Source organism: Lycium barbarum, chromosome 5, assembly GCF_019175385.1.
Source record: "Lycium barbarum isolate Lr01 chromosome 5, ASM1917538v2, whole genome shotgun sequence".
Lineage (NCBI taxonomy): Eukaryota > Viridiplantae > Streptophyta > Magnoliopsida > Solanales > Solanaceae > Lycium > Lycium barbarum.
The window spans coordinates 104,695-119,663 of record NC_083341.1 but is presented as its reverse complement, the minus strand read 5'-3'; the positions used below and the strand labels follow the sequence as shown (position 1 = coordinate 119,663).

The window sequence follows — 14,969 nt, the reverse complement described above, 5'->3', positions numbered from 1 at the left end:
ATTATTAGTACGAGATAATCCTAATGGATAAACATTTCGGCATTTCTATCAGCAGGACACGTAACTACCTTTTTTCAATATTAAAACTCCGACTTCTTTACGGTAACATAATACTTTTACTTTTCATACATAGTCAATGAAAATATGTTTTGGGTGATCTAATAATAGAAAATTTTCTTTATATTGTCAGATAAACTCAAATATTACATATAGTGAGTAGATGTGAAAAAAAATAGGAGTAGCAAAGTATAACTTGTTTACAGCAATTTTGAGTTATGTTCTTAATATTCGTATTACACTATCTATTAGAAAGTCAATTATTATTAGTTGTCCATGATGAGCATGAGTTGTTACTTAGAGGAGAGCGTAAGTAATCTAATATCTATTACAAATTAGTTTCTTCGCCTGAAGAAAATTTATATTTGTGATGACTCTCAGCCTTCATCAAGTTTTGGAAACTAAACAGAAAGTCCAGACTAATTTGCTGTGGGAATTCTTATAGTTTACAGAAAGATCATGAGATTGTTCTGAAAAGCTTACAGCTACACTGTAGAACTAAATCCAACATTTGTATATAGGCACACACTCAATGTTGATGAGAATGAAACACTTGAGCTCTTTTCTGGCAGGGTTATTTTATTGTATGATGACGATTTGCCACTGTGTATTTGCCTTTCAGATCTCTTGTCTTAAAAGTTCTCGAGAGATGTTATATATCGCTGGCCAGCCTGGCCTTACAATGTCAACGCATGGCGTACATCCAAGTTTGAACTCTCAGATCATCTCTTTGTATTGGCTCTGCAAATTGTGAAGTTGAGAAGATATTCAAGCCAATTCCTACTCAAAAGCGGAAAGAAGTAAAAGGAAATTTTTTCTTTGTTGGTTTTCGAGTGTTATTGGGATTTAGATCTTTTGTAGGAAAGACTTAGACCTAGTAGTATAAATACATGCTAGCAAGGGCTTATTATGGTGAACATAAAGTAGAACCTAAGAGTATTCCATCTTTTAACTTACTTTCTCCCTTGATATTAATAAAAGTGCCGGCCGTTCTCCATGGACTAGGATCACATCAATCCGAACCACATTAATTACTGTGTTTTATCGTTTCTGCGCTAACACAAATAAACCAGTTTGTTCTATCACCTTATCATATCTTGACACTGAGCTTTACATGCTCTAAAGGTTTTTAAGTTTTTCTGTCCTCCTGTTTCATGCTAAATGGGGGAGGCAGTCCTAAAGAGAATCTCGTTGTTTCCTTCTTTTCTTACCTTTACCCTTCACTTCTAGGCCTGCTTTGCTTCTTCAAGCTTCACTCCTCCTTTCGTAGAACAACGCTTACGAAAAGAAAACAATTCGCTAAGGCGCAGTATTGGCTTTTATGCAGCTGCTACGCTAGGACAAGTTGATTCAGAAAAGGAAGTGAGCTAGCCCAGTTCTACTTTGTTTTCATTAGCATTTAGCAGTATAGTGTGGCATTGGATTTGAAACCATTTGCAACAAATGTTGAAATCATAAAGGTGATTAGCCTATTTCATGTTGTCTGTATTAAACTCTATTTTCACCTCTTTTTGTTCTTTTTCCTTATCTGAAATCAAAAGTCACAGCATAGGGACTGCAACTGCAAGCATTTGTTTCTGATATTCTGCTTATAACACAACACCAGAAAGTGTAAAAGGGCAATAGTTCCAGTGCAGCTGCCCACCATTATTTTCTGATGTAAAAAAAAAAAAAAAAAAACCTATAGTGGCAGATTGAGGGGTTGCATGTACCAAATGATATGGAAGAGTTTGATCAGTTGTAAATCAATTTGATAAAAGCTAGAGAAGATCATGTTGTAAAATATCCAGCTAGAAGCAATCAACTGTTTCTAGTTTGCCATGAAGCTTGTACTTTCAAGAAAATGCTCCATGTATAAACCAGTCACCAAAGCACATTCTTAATTTCTCTAGCTCTGCCTATGCAGAAAGAGGCTTGTAAGTGCCTATTATACTCCTTTTTAATGGATCTTGTACCAATTGATATGTGCCTATATATCTTTTCTTCTTCTTAAGTCTTCCAAGAGAAACATGACTGTAACGAATAGCATGCAGTTACAATCACACAAATGGAGATGTTTGCCTTTGTTTGGAATGCAGACCGATGAAAACGCGTTTGATCCTCAACCAATGAAATTCGGGGATTCATAGTTAATGAGTAGGTTAATTAGGTGACAAATTACATTAAGATCAGTGCCAAGTACAGAAGCACAGATCTTAATGTAAACAGAATGGTTAGTATATATCATAATAAAACATAATTAGGCAGAGCAAATGATGTAGAAGGAGGAGTAATTAACTTAAATTTTGGTTTTAAAGGAAAACAAAAAGTGAGAAGTTAGAAGCATATTATCATAAAAGGCTAGTTTAAGACTTAAAACATAAGCATGAAAAGAAGGTAGAGGCGGCCATCTGTCTCCTAAGTCCTAACTTTGCCACGGACATAAGTGAGAAAATTAAGCATCTGGATTAAATGATCAGCTCAAAAGTTTCTAACCTTTATACCTCTGACTCAGAGTACAATTAGACAATAATACAGATATTAATTAGCTAATCATTAGTAAAACATTACGAGTTAATTCATCATGCTTAAAGATATCTTAGTAAAATTTCTATACTAGATTTCCTACCTGTTTAAGAAACATAAGAAAAAGTGCTTGAATAATGAGTTTGGCAACAGTTGAAAATGTTCAGTCATATAGTATAGTTCAAGAATTGAAGCTTAAAGAACCGACCAAATAGTAAGACTCTTTATTATAAGGGAGTCGTGCATACATACGTAGCTTAGCAGAAAAATGTTAAAAGTCAAACAGATGACAACCCACCCACATCTGCGCTAGCTATATCCTCCTTGGAGAGCGGCGTTTTTGGAGATCCAAAGCTCTTCAACTTGATGTGTGAATTCTGATCTATAGTACTGTTTGCGAATTTTGAACTTCAGCTCTAAAATATTTGTGAATTTTTTTGTTCACCTTTAATTTCAAATATTTATATTTTTTTAGCTTTAACCAATTATCTAGGTGTTATATAGCCCACGGAGGCTTCATGGCGCTATATGAGCATATATCATGGCCCCCAATGACAATACAGAGCCAGGGTTGAATTTTTTATTCCTTTATTACATTGATGTCTCTTCTTATGTTGTTATTCGCATACTTGGTACTTTATTCGTACTGACATCCTTTTTCCTAAGGACACTGTGTTTCATGCCCGCAGGTCCTAATAGACAGGTTGATGGTCCTCCGGGTAGGTTACCAACTCAACGGAAGGTGTTGTTTAACCAATTATCGTACAAACGCGTAGTTCCTTTTATTTTGCATATGTTGTAGTTAGGAGGATGAGTAGAAACTTACTATCACCTATTGTTTATAACAAATTAATGAATACAAGATAACTGTCTTTTATACCTACATTTATCATCACTTAACCAAAGTTAGGTGATACTATAATATTAATCTCACTCTAATTTCTAACCGCTAATGTTAAATTATTTAATTCGATTTGGCGTAAATGACTACTATAAAATAAAAGTAATTGTGGGAAGTGTGGTGGGTGGGGTAGTGGGATTTAAAAGTTGCAATTCCAAGGGGGAAAGCATATGCAGTGGAATCCCATACCAAGGGCCATTTCTCTTCTACTCTTTCCCCACGTGCTACACAGTACTTTCCTCTCGAGTGTGTTAATCAATCATTCATTCATCACTGTTGCCTTTCATACGCCAGTTGCCAGTTTATCACTTCTGTCGTCCACTGTATCTAATTAAGTCATAAACTCATCCCACTCTGTAACTAGCTATAAATACACCTGATCAGTCATCTCATCAACCATTTAGCTTGTACGAGAAATTATAATACTGTATGCAGATCGCTTAGCTTCATCCATCATCTATATATACGTATATCAGCGTAAGCGAGTGTAGAAGCAGAATTAGCTACGATGCAGAAGTACGAGGTGGTGAAGGAGTTGGGATCTGGGAATTTTGGGGTGGCCAGGCTCATGCGCCACAAAGAAACTAAACAGCTTGTTGCCATGAAATACATTGAGCGTGGTCGCAAGGTACCTACTTTGTTTTTTCATTAGTTTTCTACTAGTACTACTGCTTATTAATTTTTCCTTTCTTCATGAATATTATGGTTTGTAGATTGATGAGAATGTGGCAAGAGAAATCATAAATCACAGATCACTCCGCCATCCTAACATTATTCGTTTCAAAGAGGTATATATGTTGAGCTGATCATTTTCATTTGCATATTTTTTCCTTAATTTGCATATAATGATATAGAATGGTGTTAATTAGGTGGTTTTAACACCAACACACTTGGCGATAGTAATGGAGTATGCAGCTGGTGGTGAGCTCTTTGATCGCATCTGTCAAGCTGGTCGATTCAGTGAGCCTGAGGTACTAATTTTTCATTAAACAATATCATGAAAAATTAATTAATTCATACCCTTTTCACCATGGATATATATTAATATATATATATATGAAAATATATTCACCTTATACATGTTCCACTAACTACATCTTTTTTCTTAAATTTTGCATTTCAGGCCCGGTACTTTTTTCAACAGTTGATCTCTGGAGTCCACTACTGCCACAACCTGGTAAGATTTAATTGTCTAGACGTGTGTCATTAGTCATATTTATTTTAGATGGTAATAATATACAATTTAGCAACAATATGAGCTATACCTTAATTATTTGTTTTTGTCTCTGAAATCCTTCTTGGGAAAAGTGAATTCTGTTTTGTAAATTTTAATTGAGAATTAACTGGGGATTGTACAGCAAATATGCCATAGAGATCTGAAGTTGGAAAACACACTGTTAGATGGCAGTCCAGCACCTCGCCTTAAAATTTGTGACTTTGGTTACTCCAAGGTATATACGTACACTTTCTATATCCTTTAAAATATTATTATTTACGATTATTATTTTCTTGTGATTACGAAGAATTGATATTTGTAGTCTTGACAGTTCAAAGAATATACTAGAATGTGATTATCAGCTTCTAATTAATATTAATTGTAAATATTAACATAATAACATTTAATCATAACAGTCCTCCGTGCTGCATTCACGACCCAAATCAACTGTTGGAACTCCAGCTTATATTGCTCCAGAGGTTCTCTCTCGTAGAGAATATGATGGCAAGGTAACATGTTTTTGTTTTTTCAGACATTTTGTAAATCCATTAACTCGAATTTGAAACAAAGAAAGCTTGCTATTAAAGATATTCTCTTTTCTATCTCTCAAACAATTTGTTAAATTATGATAATTGAAATACAAAGGTATATAAACAGCATCAATTGATGAAATCCAAAAGCGCTAAAATCATATGAAGTTTTTTCTTTTTTCGTTACAATAAGGAAATGTATTATGTATGTTGAAGCAGTGCAAGTTGTCAAATGCAAGTGTTAATGCATTATTTTGTACATAAAATCTCCCTTTGAGCATGGCATAAACTAGCATAAAGTATGCAAGTGACCATGTGGCGCCATGTTCGTTTCGGTTTGGAATTCTACATCTTTTTAACTTTTTTCTTTTAAAAAATTATAAAGTTCTTGTGATTGAAGTGTAATTACAATATCTTCATGTGATGGTGACTTATAAAATAATCCAGATAACAAATGCACTATATAGCATTATTGGACCTTATCCTTGAAGTTATAATTGGTTGCCTTTCTCCCCTCCCTTTCATCATCCTACTTTGCAATTAAGTAATTGTTAATTCAACATCTTATCTCATTTTATTGGTAAAGTATACCTACTCTCCTTTTACCTAGCTCGTTTAAATTACATCTATTAATTCTCCTATATTTTAGTTATTTACTCTTACCTTTTAAAAAAAAAAACAAGAAAATAATGCTTACCCTTTTATTAGTCGGCGGATGTATGGTCGTGTGGAGTGACTCTATATGTCATGTTGGTGGGAGCATATCCTTTTGAAGATCCAGATGATCCCAAGAATTTCAGAAAAACTATTTCCGTGAGTTTTTTCCCCCTTTATCAATTGACGCACTTAATAATTAGTCTATTAACTACCATTTCCTACCAATAAATGGTGTTTTTCTTTTTCTCTAATTTTCTTTAAAATATTCTGCAGAGAATAATGGGTGTTCAATACAAAATCCCAGACTACGTGCACATATCTCAGGATTGCAAGCACCTTCTTTCTCGCATATTTACCGCCAGTCCCGCCAGGGTATGATTCATTTAAATTTGCAATTAATAATCTTATAATTAGTCCTACAGTATTGATAAATTCACCATGAAATTTTAAGATAAGAAAGCAAATAACAAAGTCGTTTTCATTTGTTCACTTCTTTAAATATTGACAGAGCTTACTATACTAATAAAATTCCTTCGAACGCAACTGTGCACTAATATATATAAATGTGTTGTGCAGAGAATCACACTAAAAGAGATAAAGAACCACCCATGGTTCTTGAAGAGCTTGCCAAAAGAACTAACAGAAACAGCTCAAGCAGTATATTACAAAAGAGACAACCCAACATTTTCCCTTCAGACCGTTGAGGAGATCATGAAAATTGTAACAGAGGCAAGAAATCCACCACCTACATCAAGGCCTGTTCCGGGCTTTGGCTGGGGATCAGAAGAAGAAGAAGACGACGAGACCAAAGAAGAAGAAGAAGAAGATGAAGAAGACGAGTATGAAAAACAAGTCAAGCAAGTCCATGCAAGTGGAGAGTTTCATATCACACATGATCATGATGCTTAAGTTTACCATTTGTAGAACTAATAACAGCACCCTATTTCCTACATCAACGAACTTCTCAAATATACTAAATATTAATACTATTCCTTGGTACTCTACTTGTATGGAGATTGCAGGGTCAACTGCTTCTATCTGAAGCCTTATGGAAGGATACTTCTTTCTAAGAAGATATTACACTTCACCAGAAAAGGGGTTTTCCCAAATTTTTGCTGCTCCTTTTTCCTTTTCTTTCCTTTTAAACTCAAGCTCTGAACATAATCAGCACAACAAAGAGAAGAAGCTGCTTTACACCTTTCTGATGAAACTTAAATGATAAGATTGAGACTCTCTTCTCTAAAAATCAACACTAGACAATGGTTGCCACTCAAAGTTTTAACTAAATACTGACAATGACATAGCCCAATCCTACAACAATTAACTCATACTATTACATTCTCATCACAATCCTCCAAAGAGAAAAGAGAGGAACCTTCATACATGAAAATGTACTACAAAGCGAAGCCCTTCAAATATTCTGGATCTCGCTTTGCTCGTTCCTGGAATTTCTTGAACCAGCGATCCAATATATCCATAGGCACCACCAGCTTACTGCCATCCACCCCACAAAATGACTGCATGAAATTGAATAAATTCTCACCAACTTTCAGTGCCAACCTCTCAATTTTCTGCTCTGCAGCCACATCCAGGGAGGGAAGTGTTGCAAGATCCTCAACTGAAACACCTATCTTGGCAGAGATTGGAGTTGCATCAGCAGTGAGCTGCAGTGGGCCACCTGGCTCTGGCCAAGGAAGCGACAGCACAGCAGAGGGTCGAGTCACCGTGACTGCACCACAAAAGAGGAAAGGTGAGCCAGGGGATTGGATATACACAGCCAGGGCCTTGTCTGGTGGTAGCGTGAGGTTGTTGATGAGGAATATGCAGACTTCTCGAATTGAATCATATGCTTCCCCTGCACATGTAATGGTACAACTGTCAAGTGAAAAAGTACACTGTTTTTTTGATCAGTGAAAAAGGTTTAAAACTATCTTTGAGTTTTGGTTTTGGAACTCACCAACAAAGGTGTTCATGTCAAGGACCCAATGGGTGGTGTCTATTTGAGTAAAGGTGGAGATATCCATAGGGAAGCTTCGGTTCGGGAACACCACTCCAAACATTGTTGATTACCTTGTTTTTTCTAAGGAGAAGAAGAAAGGAATCACAGTTAGAAACTAGATTTCCGTAGCATCTAACAAGAAGTCATTTCAAATTAATTCACTCAAACAGCCATAAGAAGTTTGAATTTGCCTAGATTGTAGTCTTAGGTAAAGATTATAAATTAGTTTAAGGTTGCTTACTTTGTGTTCAACACAAAAACACTGAACAAAGTTACGTCCTACCTGCCAACCTTGAAATCATTTTTTGCAAAATGCACAATGAAAAGAGAAAATCTAATATATTCTTGCAAAACAACCCCACGAAATAGCATCAGATACTGCTTAATGGCCTAAACATACTTCCAAAACTTAAATCAAAGAATGCCAGAAAGGGAAATCGGCGAGCAATCTAAGACCAATAATGCTAAGCAATCAGAAAGCAAAATGAATCATCAAGGGAAATCACTTCGAGAGGTCCTCCGACACCAACTCTATAACACTAAAAAGCCCAAAAGGGTGACAAAATGCCTCCTTTTTTCTAGCATGCATAATCAGATTGCAAATAAAAGCCACATGATAGTATACAAATACAGTTCAATTTACAATCATTAATAGTAATATTGACCCTTGATCAGTTTTCAACACCAAAAACATAAAAGTATATGGAACTAGGACATAGAAGTTTAAATGCGCAAACATGCAAATAACACACAGAGTACTGAAAAGGGGACTCCTGGATCGACATAAAGTTTTTCTTGACAAGCTGGATTCCAGGGAATAGTAAGAAAACATGCAAACTCTTCAGTCTTCCGAGTAAAATCTCTTAAGCAAGTCAAGCCCTTTAATTTTGGGTATCTTGATTACTCCACCAGGTACCTGCTAGTTCCCACTTCCCACCAACACAGGTACCGGGTAACTATGCCGGCTTAGGCAGATTGGAAGCAATCACCTAGCTTTATTTGCCCTGGTCTACACCCACTTCATTGACCACTTTTATATAATCTGGAAGCTAAACTAGGCAGGGAAACATTCCCTCTATAGCAGATAAAGACAAAGTCCCCAAAATTTCCAACATATCCGAATAAATCAATCAAGTACAGCCCCTCAATCCCAAATCAGTTGGTCATTATTATTCCAAACACTTAAAAAAGGTTTGATCTTTAAGACATGTTCTTGACTAAATTAGGCAGTTATTGCTGACACTAGCATACAACAGTAAATAAATGCAAAATAATGATAGTAATAACAAAAAGAGTATGTGAGCGTACCCAGCGAGGGAGCAGGGGCTTGCAAATGGAGAGTTGTAAGGTGTAAACGGGCGGTCGTACCACTTTTGTTGTTTCCTTTTTAAGATTAATTAAAGGGTTTAGGGTTTTGGCAGAGCGGAGAAAAGGGAGCAAGGAAAGATTGAAGGTGAACAAAAGTGGAGCACGGAATCTGTAATCATCACTAACTACTATTTGCATCCATTTTTATTTTTATTTTTAGATGTGGAAGAAATGAGGGGAGGTGAGAGTACACACACAAGTCTAGAAAGGTCCAGAACATTTGCATTCTACTGGCCCAAAAATAGATGCGACATTGGGTCACCGTATTAATGCATCAAAGGAAAAGAAATAAACATTTTTTTGCGTGGATTGCCCTTCTTTGGGGCTGTCTTTAAATTTTACCCCTTATATTTGTGGTCTTTAAATTTTATTCCCATATTGCTGGTCTTTAATTTTTTCCCTTCGCATTGTAATCCTGAGCTTCGCGCAGAAATCATGAGGTTCTGGGTTCGAACCCTCGCTCAAGTATGAATTAAAAAAAAAATCACAATGCAAGGTTTGGGTCAAGTGTATGTCGGACCTGGCATACACTTGTTAAGGAATAACCAAAGTTATGTCAGACCCGACGTACTCATGCCTTATGGGCAGACTTGGCATAAGTATGCTAGATCCGACATACCTTTGGTTATTCCTTAATAAGTATATGCCGGGTCCGACATACTTATGGACAAATTTTTAGTTAAGCCTTATAACTTGGAATTTTAATAATATTATTGCCCCAATTAACGTGGAGTGTAATTTTCTCTAAAAATTGTAACTTGGAAGACGACTTTTATAATTTTTTAATGGTGTACATATTTAAAGTTGGGTGAAGCGATTAGAGTTGGAAAAATTTACAAATTTAGGCTGTGTGTTAAATAAGGTGTTAAATTGAGCCCAAATGTGGTCTGGTGTATTGAACCTCCACGACTCCCAATAGTCCTCTCCTCTCAATCTCTCTCTCTATCTCCTTCTCCGGCAAACTCATCGGCGATCCGCGAATTTGTGTTGTAAGTTACCTGCCACATATCTTAACAATTTATGTTAGCATTCAGAACAAGCCTCAAGATCCATTTTTTCTTGTCTTTCAAGTTTTTTGTTAACTGGAGGCTTTGTTTGGCTTAAAATTTGGACTAACAAGGTGTAAAGATAGCTCTTTTCCTGTGTTATGTAAATGAGTCAAGTCTGTTTAGATTAATGTATGTTCTAATACTTGGTTTTATGTGTAGCTACTTTATGTTATTTCGTCTAAAGTAACAGTACAATGCTGGTGTATTTCATTGATTTGTAATATATTCTTACTACAGACGCTCTCGGATGTGTGCTGATTACCGGGTAGCTTCCAATTCCACAGAAGATGTCACTTTCCAGGCTTTCTGGAAGACTCAATCTTTTCCTTTCTTTAAACAGGAATTATCATTATCCGCTTCCCACATCCAGGTGATTATTCAGCTTTCACTTAATTGTTCTCTGCATATTGCTATAGCATGAGTTAAGAATGGTTGTTGAGTGTGTCCCCCATGTTGCTCTTCGTTGATTCAGGAACCAGCTTGAAATTGTAGTGTCAAAAGATAGAAACCTTGGGGCACTTGACATCAGATATGGACAACTCTTTGATTTTGGATGTCGAGGTTTCACATCAAGGTGTGATCTTAACAAGTCTACAATTGATAACTGCAAAGGGTTGTCCCTTTTGAGAGGGCAGAATACAGCTAGGTCTTGGCAAATGTTGAATCTTCGTCATCATTATGCATCTCAGGCTGCTACTGCAACGGAGAAGAAATCAAAGAAGATGCTCTATTACTTGACGGGTTTGGTATTTGCTATGGTAGGGGCTAGTTATGCTGCAGTTCCTCTGTACAGGAGATTCTGTCAAGCCACAGGATATGGAGGTACAGTTCAACGTCGTGAGGTAAGTTATAATTCTTCGTTGACCTGATTATAGATAGGTTGTTGGAGTCCTCTTAAAGTGATGAAAAATCACCACCTTACAGAGCGTTGAAGAAAAGATTGCGCGGCATGCAAAAGATGGAAGAGTTGCTTCTAGGTAATTTCAGATGTTGCTTGATTGAAGATACTTCTTAAGTCCTTATTGTATCTTGCAACTATTTTTGGTTTACGAAAACATCTTAAAGTGTTTCCTCAGCAAGTTCTTTATTTCGACTTGCATAAGAGATAAACAGTGAAAAAGATGGTGTTACTTGAAGCAAATACTACAGAGAACTTGTGAAACTGTCAGATTAAATTTTGATACTTTTTCGCTATCTTATTATTTATTCCAATTTTCAGCAATGGAAAACTGCAGTCTTACCATTAAAGAGTGTGGTTTTGAAGTTGAAACACCAGAATATATAAGCAAATTAAGTTCCTAATCTCGATTTATCTTTTCTTTTGGGATCAATATTTGAGGCTAGTGGAATTTCTAATGTGGTATGTGTGAATGAAGATTCCTTTTTGCTGTTCCATATCACTTTTTTTTTTTTTCAACTCTTGTATGTGGCATTAGGGAGATTGCTGTACAATTCAATGCTGATGTAGCGGATGGAATGCCTTGGAAGTTTATTCCAACACAGCGAGAGGTGCCTTTTCTGTTATAGGCATGTGTTATGCTCATAAATAGTTAGTCAACCTACTTAAGGTTTAGCATACTTCTTATGTTCCACTAGATGTCATTCTCCTTGCCTTGTGATACAGGTAAAGGTAAAACCAGGGGAGAGCGCTCTTGCCTTTTACACTGCTGAAAATCGAAGCTCGGCTCCTATTACAGGCGTATCAACATACAATGTAACCCCCATGAAGGTATATGTTTTTACATCAATGTATTTTCCCACCCCGTCCTAGTTCTCAACCGCCCAATACAAACTTTATGCAGCTTATGTGAACTTGAAGAAAGAACTCCTCACTCCTTCCACCTGTTGTTATATATTTCCAATGCTTTCCTCTTTGGTACATCTCAAAACTTTGGATATTCCGTATCATATTAATAGTTTTTCTATTAAGCAGGGTTTTCTATTTCGAGTCTACTCCTGTCAAAAGAACATATTATAAGACTAAAAAAAAAAAAAAAAAAAAAATCTCAAAAAACATTGAGCTATGATGTCATATGATTGAATTTCATATATTTTGTTGTTCTGTTGCTTTGCTCAAAATCACATTGCTCTGAATAGCTTAGCATAAAATGGCATAAAAAATGATGATGTGCCATTAAACTTTGTAGTTTGGTCACTGCAAAATAATTTTCAGCATGTGTGTGGCTTCTCAATAACTGTCCAGATAATTTATATATTGGTTTCTTGTATAATTGGAATGATACCTGTCTTAGTCTCGTCATCAGAAAATCAGTCACAATTTCTAAAGAAACAGCTCTATCCCAACATTAGATTTTATTTATAATCATGCTTATTGAGTCCATTACCGCCTGGTCCTCCTCTTATTGAGGATGCAATTTTTGCAGCACCTAGGAACACTGTTTCAACTAGTCCTTTTGAATTACAAGAGACAATTAAGAGCTGTCGATCCGAAATGGGGTTGCCCATTCAAGGGACATTGTCATCTCCTCCTAGTGGCCCCAAAACAGAGATGATTAATGTGAGATACAACTTGCAATTTCTTCTTCCGCAATTGAAAGTTTCTCATCCTTGTATTCTGGAAAGATGTATTATATGATGAAAGACCTAGATCATTAAGCTGGAGTGTAGTGCTCAGGAGATATGTGCAGGATTGGGAGATGGGGAGTCTGCTTGAACTACTTGCTAATGTGGAGAAATATAATATGAATGACACATGTGCTGATACATTGTTATGGGGAACAAATAACTCTTTCACTGTGAAAGATTGTTATCATCATATATGCTGCCAGAATCAGATCACTGAGGTTTGGCCCTGGAAACTTATTTGGAAGACCAAAATGCCTACCAAGATCATCTGCTTTTGTTGGATTGCCGTCCAGGAATCATGGTTAACAATAGATAATCTGAACAAAAAAGGCCTCGAACTGGAAGATAATTCAGTGCTAAATACAGGGGTTAGATTAACCCAACTGAACAGAAGAAATAGACAACTAGCTTCAAGAGAGCGGTTTGGAGTTGAAATCCCATCAAAACATCTACGGTTCCTTTCAGTCCATAAACTCCAAAAAATAACTCCAGGGATCATCACCCAACTTTCTTGATGGACTTATCAACTCCATGAATTCCAGCCTGCTTAAGCCTCTTTCACATTTTGTGGCATGGCCCATTGTAAGCCAAAAATACAGCAGAACATATTCCATAGGTCCCTTGCCACTGCACAGTGAAGGAGCAGGTGATTGACTGTATGGCGTATTGTAAAGAAGCTAACAACTATTGCTTGTGCACTCTGTGAGCCCTTTTGTTTCTCTTGTAATTCTGCATCTACTTGATGCCTATCTATGAAACACCTTACTTCATCAAAAAAAAAAAAAAAAAAAAAAAGACCTAGATCATTTAAGGCATGTTCATTTCTTTTACCTTACTCCTAAGTCTAGGTTTTAGTCTCACGATATCACTTTTTTAAGTCAGTATATGGTATTGAAATCCTTTCGATGTTGGTTGCATGCCTTGGAGGAACATAGTCACCGTCTTTTCTGTATTTTCATTTTAATCGTCTACTCGTTGTGTACAAAATGAAGCTATTTAAAAAGTAATTTTTTTTTCTTTAATCTAGTTGCTTCCACTAAACGTTGGCATATGCTTGTTTACTTCGATAAGTAGGTGCGGAAGTATTATGTATCCATTTTGGGCAGTTGCATCGAAGTTTCTAATGCGAAACAAAATCTGTGTCTTCAGGCTGCAGTGTATTTCAATAAAATACAGTGTTTTTGCTTTGAGGAACAGCGATTGCTTCCAGGAGAGCAGATTGACATGCCTGTAAGTAACCCATCCACTTTCTTTATTACGTCAATCCCTCTTTTCCTACCAATATTGATACTGTAATCAATTTGCATCTGTAGGTGTTTTTTTACATTGATCCCGAGTTTGAAACTGACCCCAAAATGGATGGCATCAACAATATAATCCTATCATACACATTTTTTAAGGTGTCGGACAAATAAAGAAGCTGCGGGACTGGTCACTGGAGATGTAATTACTACAGGAATAGCTCTGTTTTGATGGTTGACAAGGGAAAGAATGGTGATAACATTACTTCACATGCAGTTTGTGTTATTATTAGACCAAGAAAAACGTTTTACATTCTAATGCAATAATTTTGAAAAACTCTGTTATATGCCTTCCTGTTGTGTTGGATGATATAATTCTTATCAACTTCCCTGGTTATGCATTATACTACAGTATTATTATACACAAGAAAAACATGTTTTATCCACTGCGACTTGATCAAACAAACAGAGTCGTATAAAACAACAAAAGTTGATGACAAGGATTCGCAACCCAAAATATTCTGAATTATCCCATTAGTGGATGCAACTAAAGCTGCATTTGGCACACTGATACATGAGCAGTTTCAGTCAAAATATGCTAAGGGAGTAGATAAATCTCCCAGAAGAAACTAAACTGCTTGTTTGTTTTGTCCCATTTCATAAACAAAGGATTCAAATTACTACACCAAAATATATTACTACTCCATAATGTGTCATAATGAGCCATGAAATTAACCCGTGACTCTTATTATAAAATTTCATCCAAATATTCCCCATTTCATGTCAAAACACTAATTATCTGTAGTTGAGTGACTTTTTTGAAACTAATATCTTTTTTGAAATTAATAGTTGAGTGACTA

General features: G+C 36.1%; 3 protein-coding genes across 5 annotated transcripts; 2 read left to right on the top strand and 1 right to left on the bottom strand.

Annotated features, from left to right (window-relative positions):
- Window positions 1–3,631: 3,631 nt before the first annotated feature.
- On the top strand, window positions 3,632–6,870 carry LOC132639967 (serine/threonine-protein kinase SAPK7-like). Its single transcript, XM_060356349.1, has 9 exons — window positions 3,632–4,091; window positions 4,177–4,251; window positions 4,333–4,434; window positions 4,587–4,640; window positions 4,822–4,914; window positions 5,096–5,188; window positions 5,918–6,022; window positions 6,140–6,238; window positions 6,443–6,870. The coding sequence occupies exons 1-9, from the start codon at window positions 3,972–3,974 to the stop codon at window positions 6,773–6,775; spliced, it is 1,074 nt and encodes a 357-aa protein (XP_060212332.1). The 5' UTR covers window positions 3,632–3,971; the 3' UTR covers window positions 6,776–6,870.
- Window positions 6,871–7,101: 231 nt separating this feature from the next.
- LOC132639968 (protein OPI10 homolog) lies at window positions 7,102–9,468 on the bottom strand. Its single transcript, XM_060356350.1, has 3 exons — window positions 9,174–9,468; window positions 7,824–7,946; window positions 7,102–7,721 (listed from the first exon to the last, which is right to left on the bottom strand). Exons 2-3 carry the CDS (start codon window positions 7,924–7,926, stop codon window positions 7,261–7,263), a joined length of 564 nt encoding a protein of 187 aa, XP_060212333.1. The 5' UTR covers window positions 7,927–7,946; window positions 9,174–9,468; the 3' UTR covers window positions 7,102–7,260.
- A 594-nt stretch (window positions 9,469–10,062) lies between these two features.
- On the top strand, window positions 10,063–14,513 carry LOC132639964 (cytochrome c oxidase assembly protein COX11, mitochondrial). Of its 3 annotated transcripts, none has more exons than XR_009582129.1 (8): window positions 10,063–10,222; window positions 10,520–10,652; window positions 10,755–11,124; window positions 11,207–11,259; window positions 11,719–11,791; window positions 11,907–12,011; window positions 12,667–13,514; window positions 14,018–14,098. XR_009582129.1 is itself a non-coding variant. In XM_060356345.1 (8 exons), the coding sequence occupies exons 2-8, from the start codon at window positions 10,570–10,572 to the stop codon at window positions 14,281–14,283; spliced, it is 867 nt and encodes a 288-aa protein (XP_060212328.1). In that variant the 5' UTR covers window positions 10,063–10,222; window positions 10,520–10,569; the 3' UTR covers window positions 14,284–14,513. The 3 variants fall into 3 exon arrangements, 2 of the variants coding, with proteins under 2 accessions (XP_060212328.1, XP_060212327.1); XM_060356345.1 differs by lacking the exon at window positions 12,667–13,514 and adding an exon at window positions 14,182–14,513; XM_060356344.1 differs by lacking the exon at window positions 12,667–13,514 and adding an exon at window positions 14,182–14,513 and having other exon boundaries at window positions 13,943–14,098.
- The last annotated feature ends 456 nt before the right edge of the window (window positions 14,514–14,969 follow it).

Bases quoted from the DNA above. Each gene is read 5' to 3' on its own strand.
- LOC132639967 (XM_060356349.1), top strand. From the start codon at position 3,972: ATGCAGAAGTACGAGGTGGTGAAGGAGTTGGGATCTGGGAATTTTGGG. The intron at 4,641-4,821 runs GTAAGATTTAAT...GGGATTGTACAG, and splicing joins TCCACTACTGCCACAACCTG to CAAATATGCCATAGAGATCT. The intron at 4,915-5,095 runs GTATATACGTAC...TAATCATAACAG, and splicing joins GTGACTTTGGTTACTCCAAG to TCCTCCGTGCTGCATTCACG.
- LOC132639964 (XM_060356344.1), top strand. From the start codon at position 10,570: ATGTCACTTTCCAGGCTTTCTGGAAGACTCAATCTTTTCCTTTCTTTA. The intron at 11,125-11,206 runs GTAAGTTATAAT...ACCACCTTACAG, and splicing joins GTACAGTTCAACGTCGTGAG to AGCGTTGAAGAAAAGATTGC. The intron at 12,012-13,942 runs GTATATGTTTTT...TTCGATAAGTAG, and splicing joins ACAATGTAACCCCCATGAAG to GTGCGGAAGTATTATGTATC.
- LOC132639968 (XM_060356350.1), bottom strand. From the start codon at position 7,926: ATGTTTGGAGTGGTGTTCCCGAACCGAAGCTTCCCTATGGATATCTCC. The intron at 7,722-7,823 runs GTGAGTTCCAAA...TTACATGTGCAG, and splicing joins TGACATGAACACCTTTGTTG to GGGAAGCATATGATTCAATT.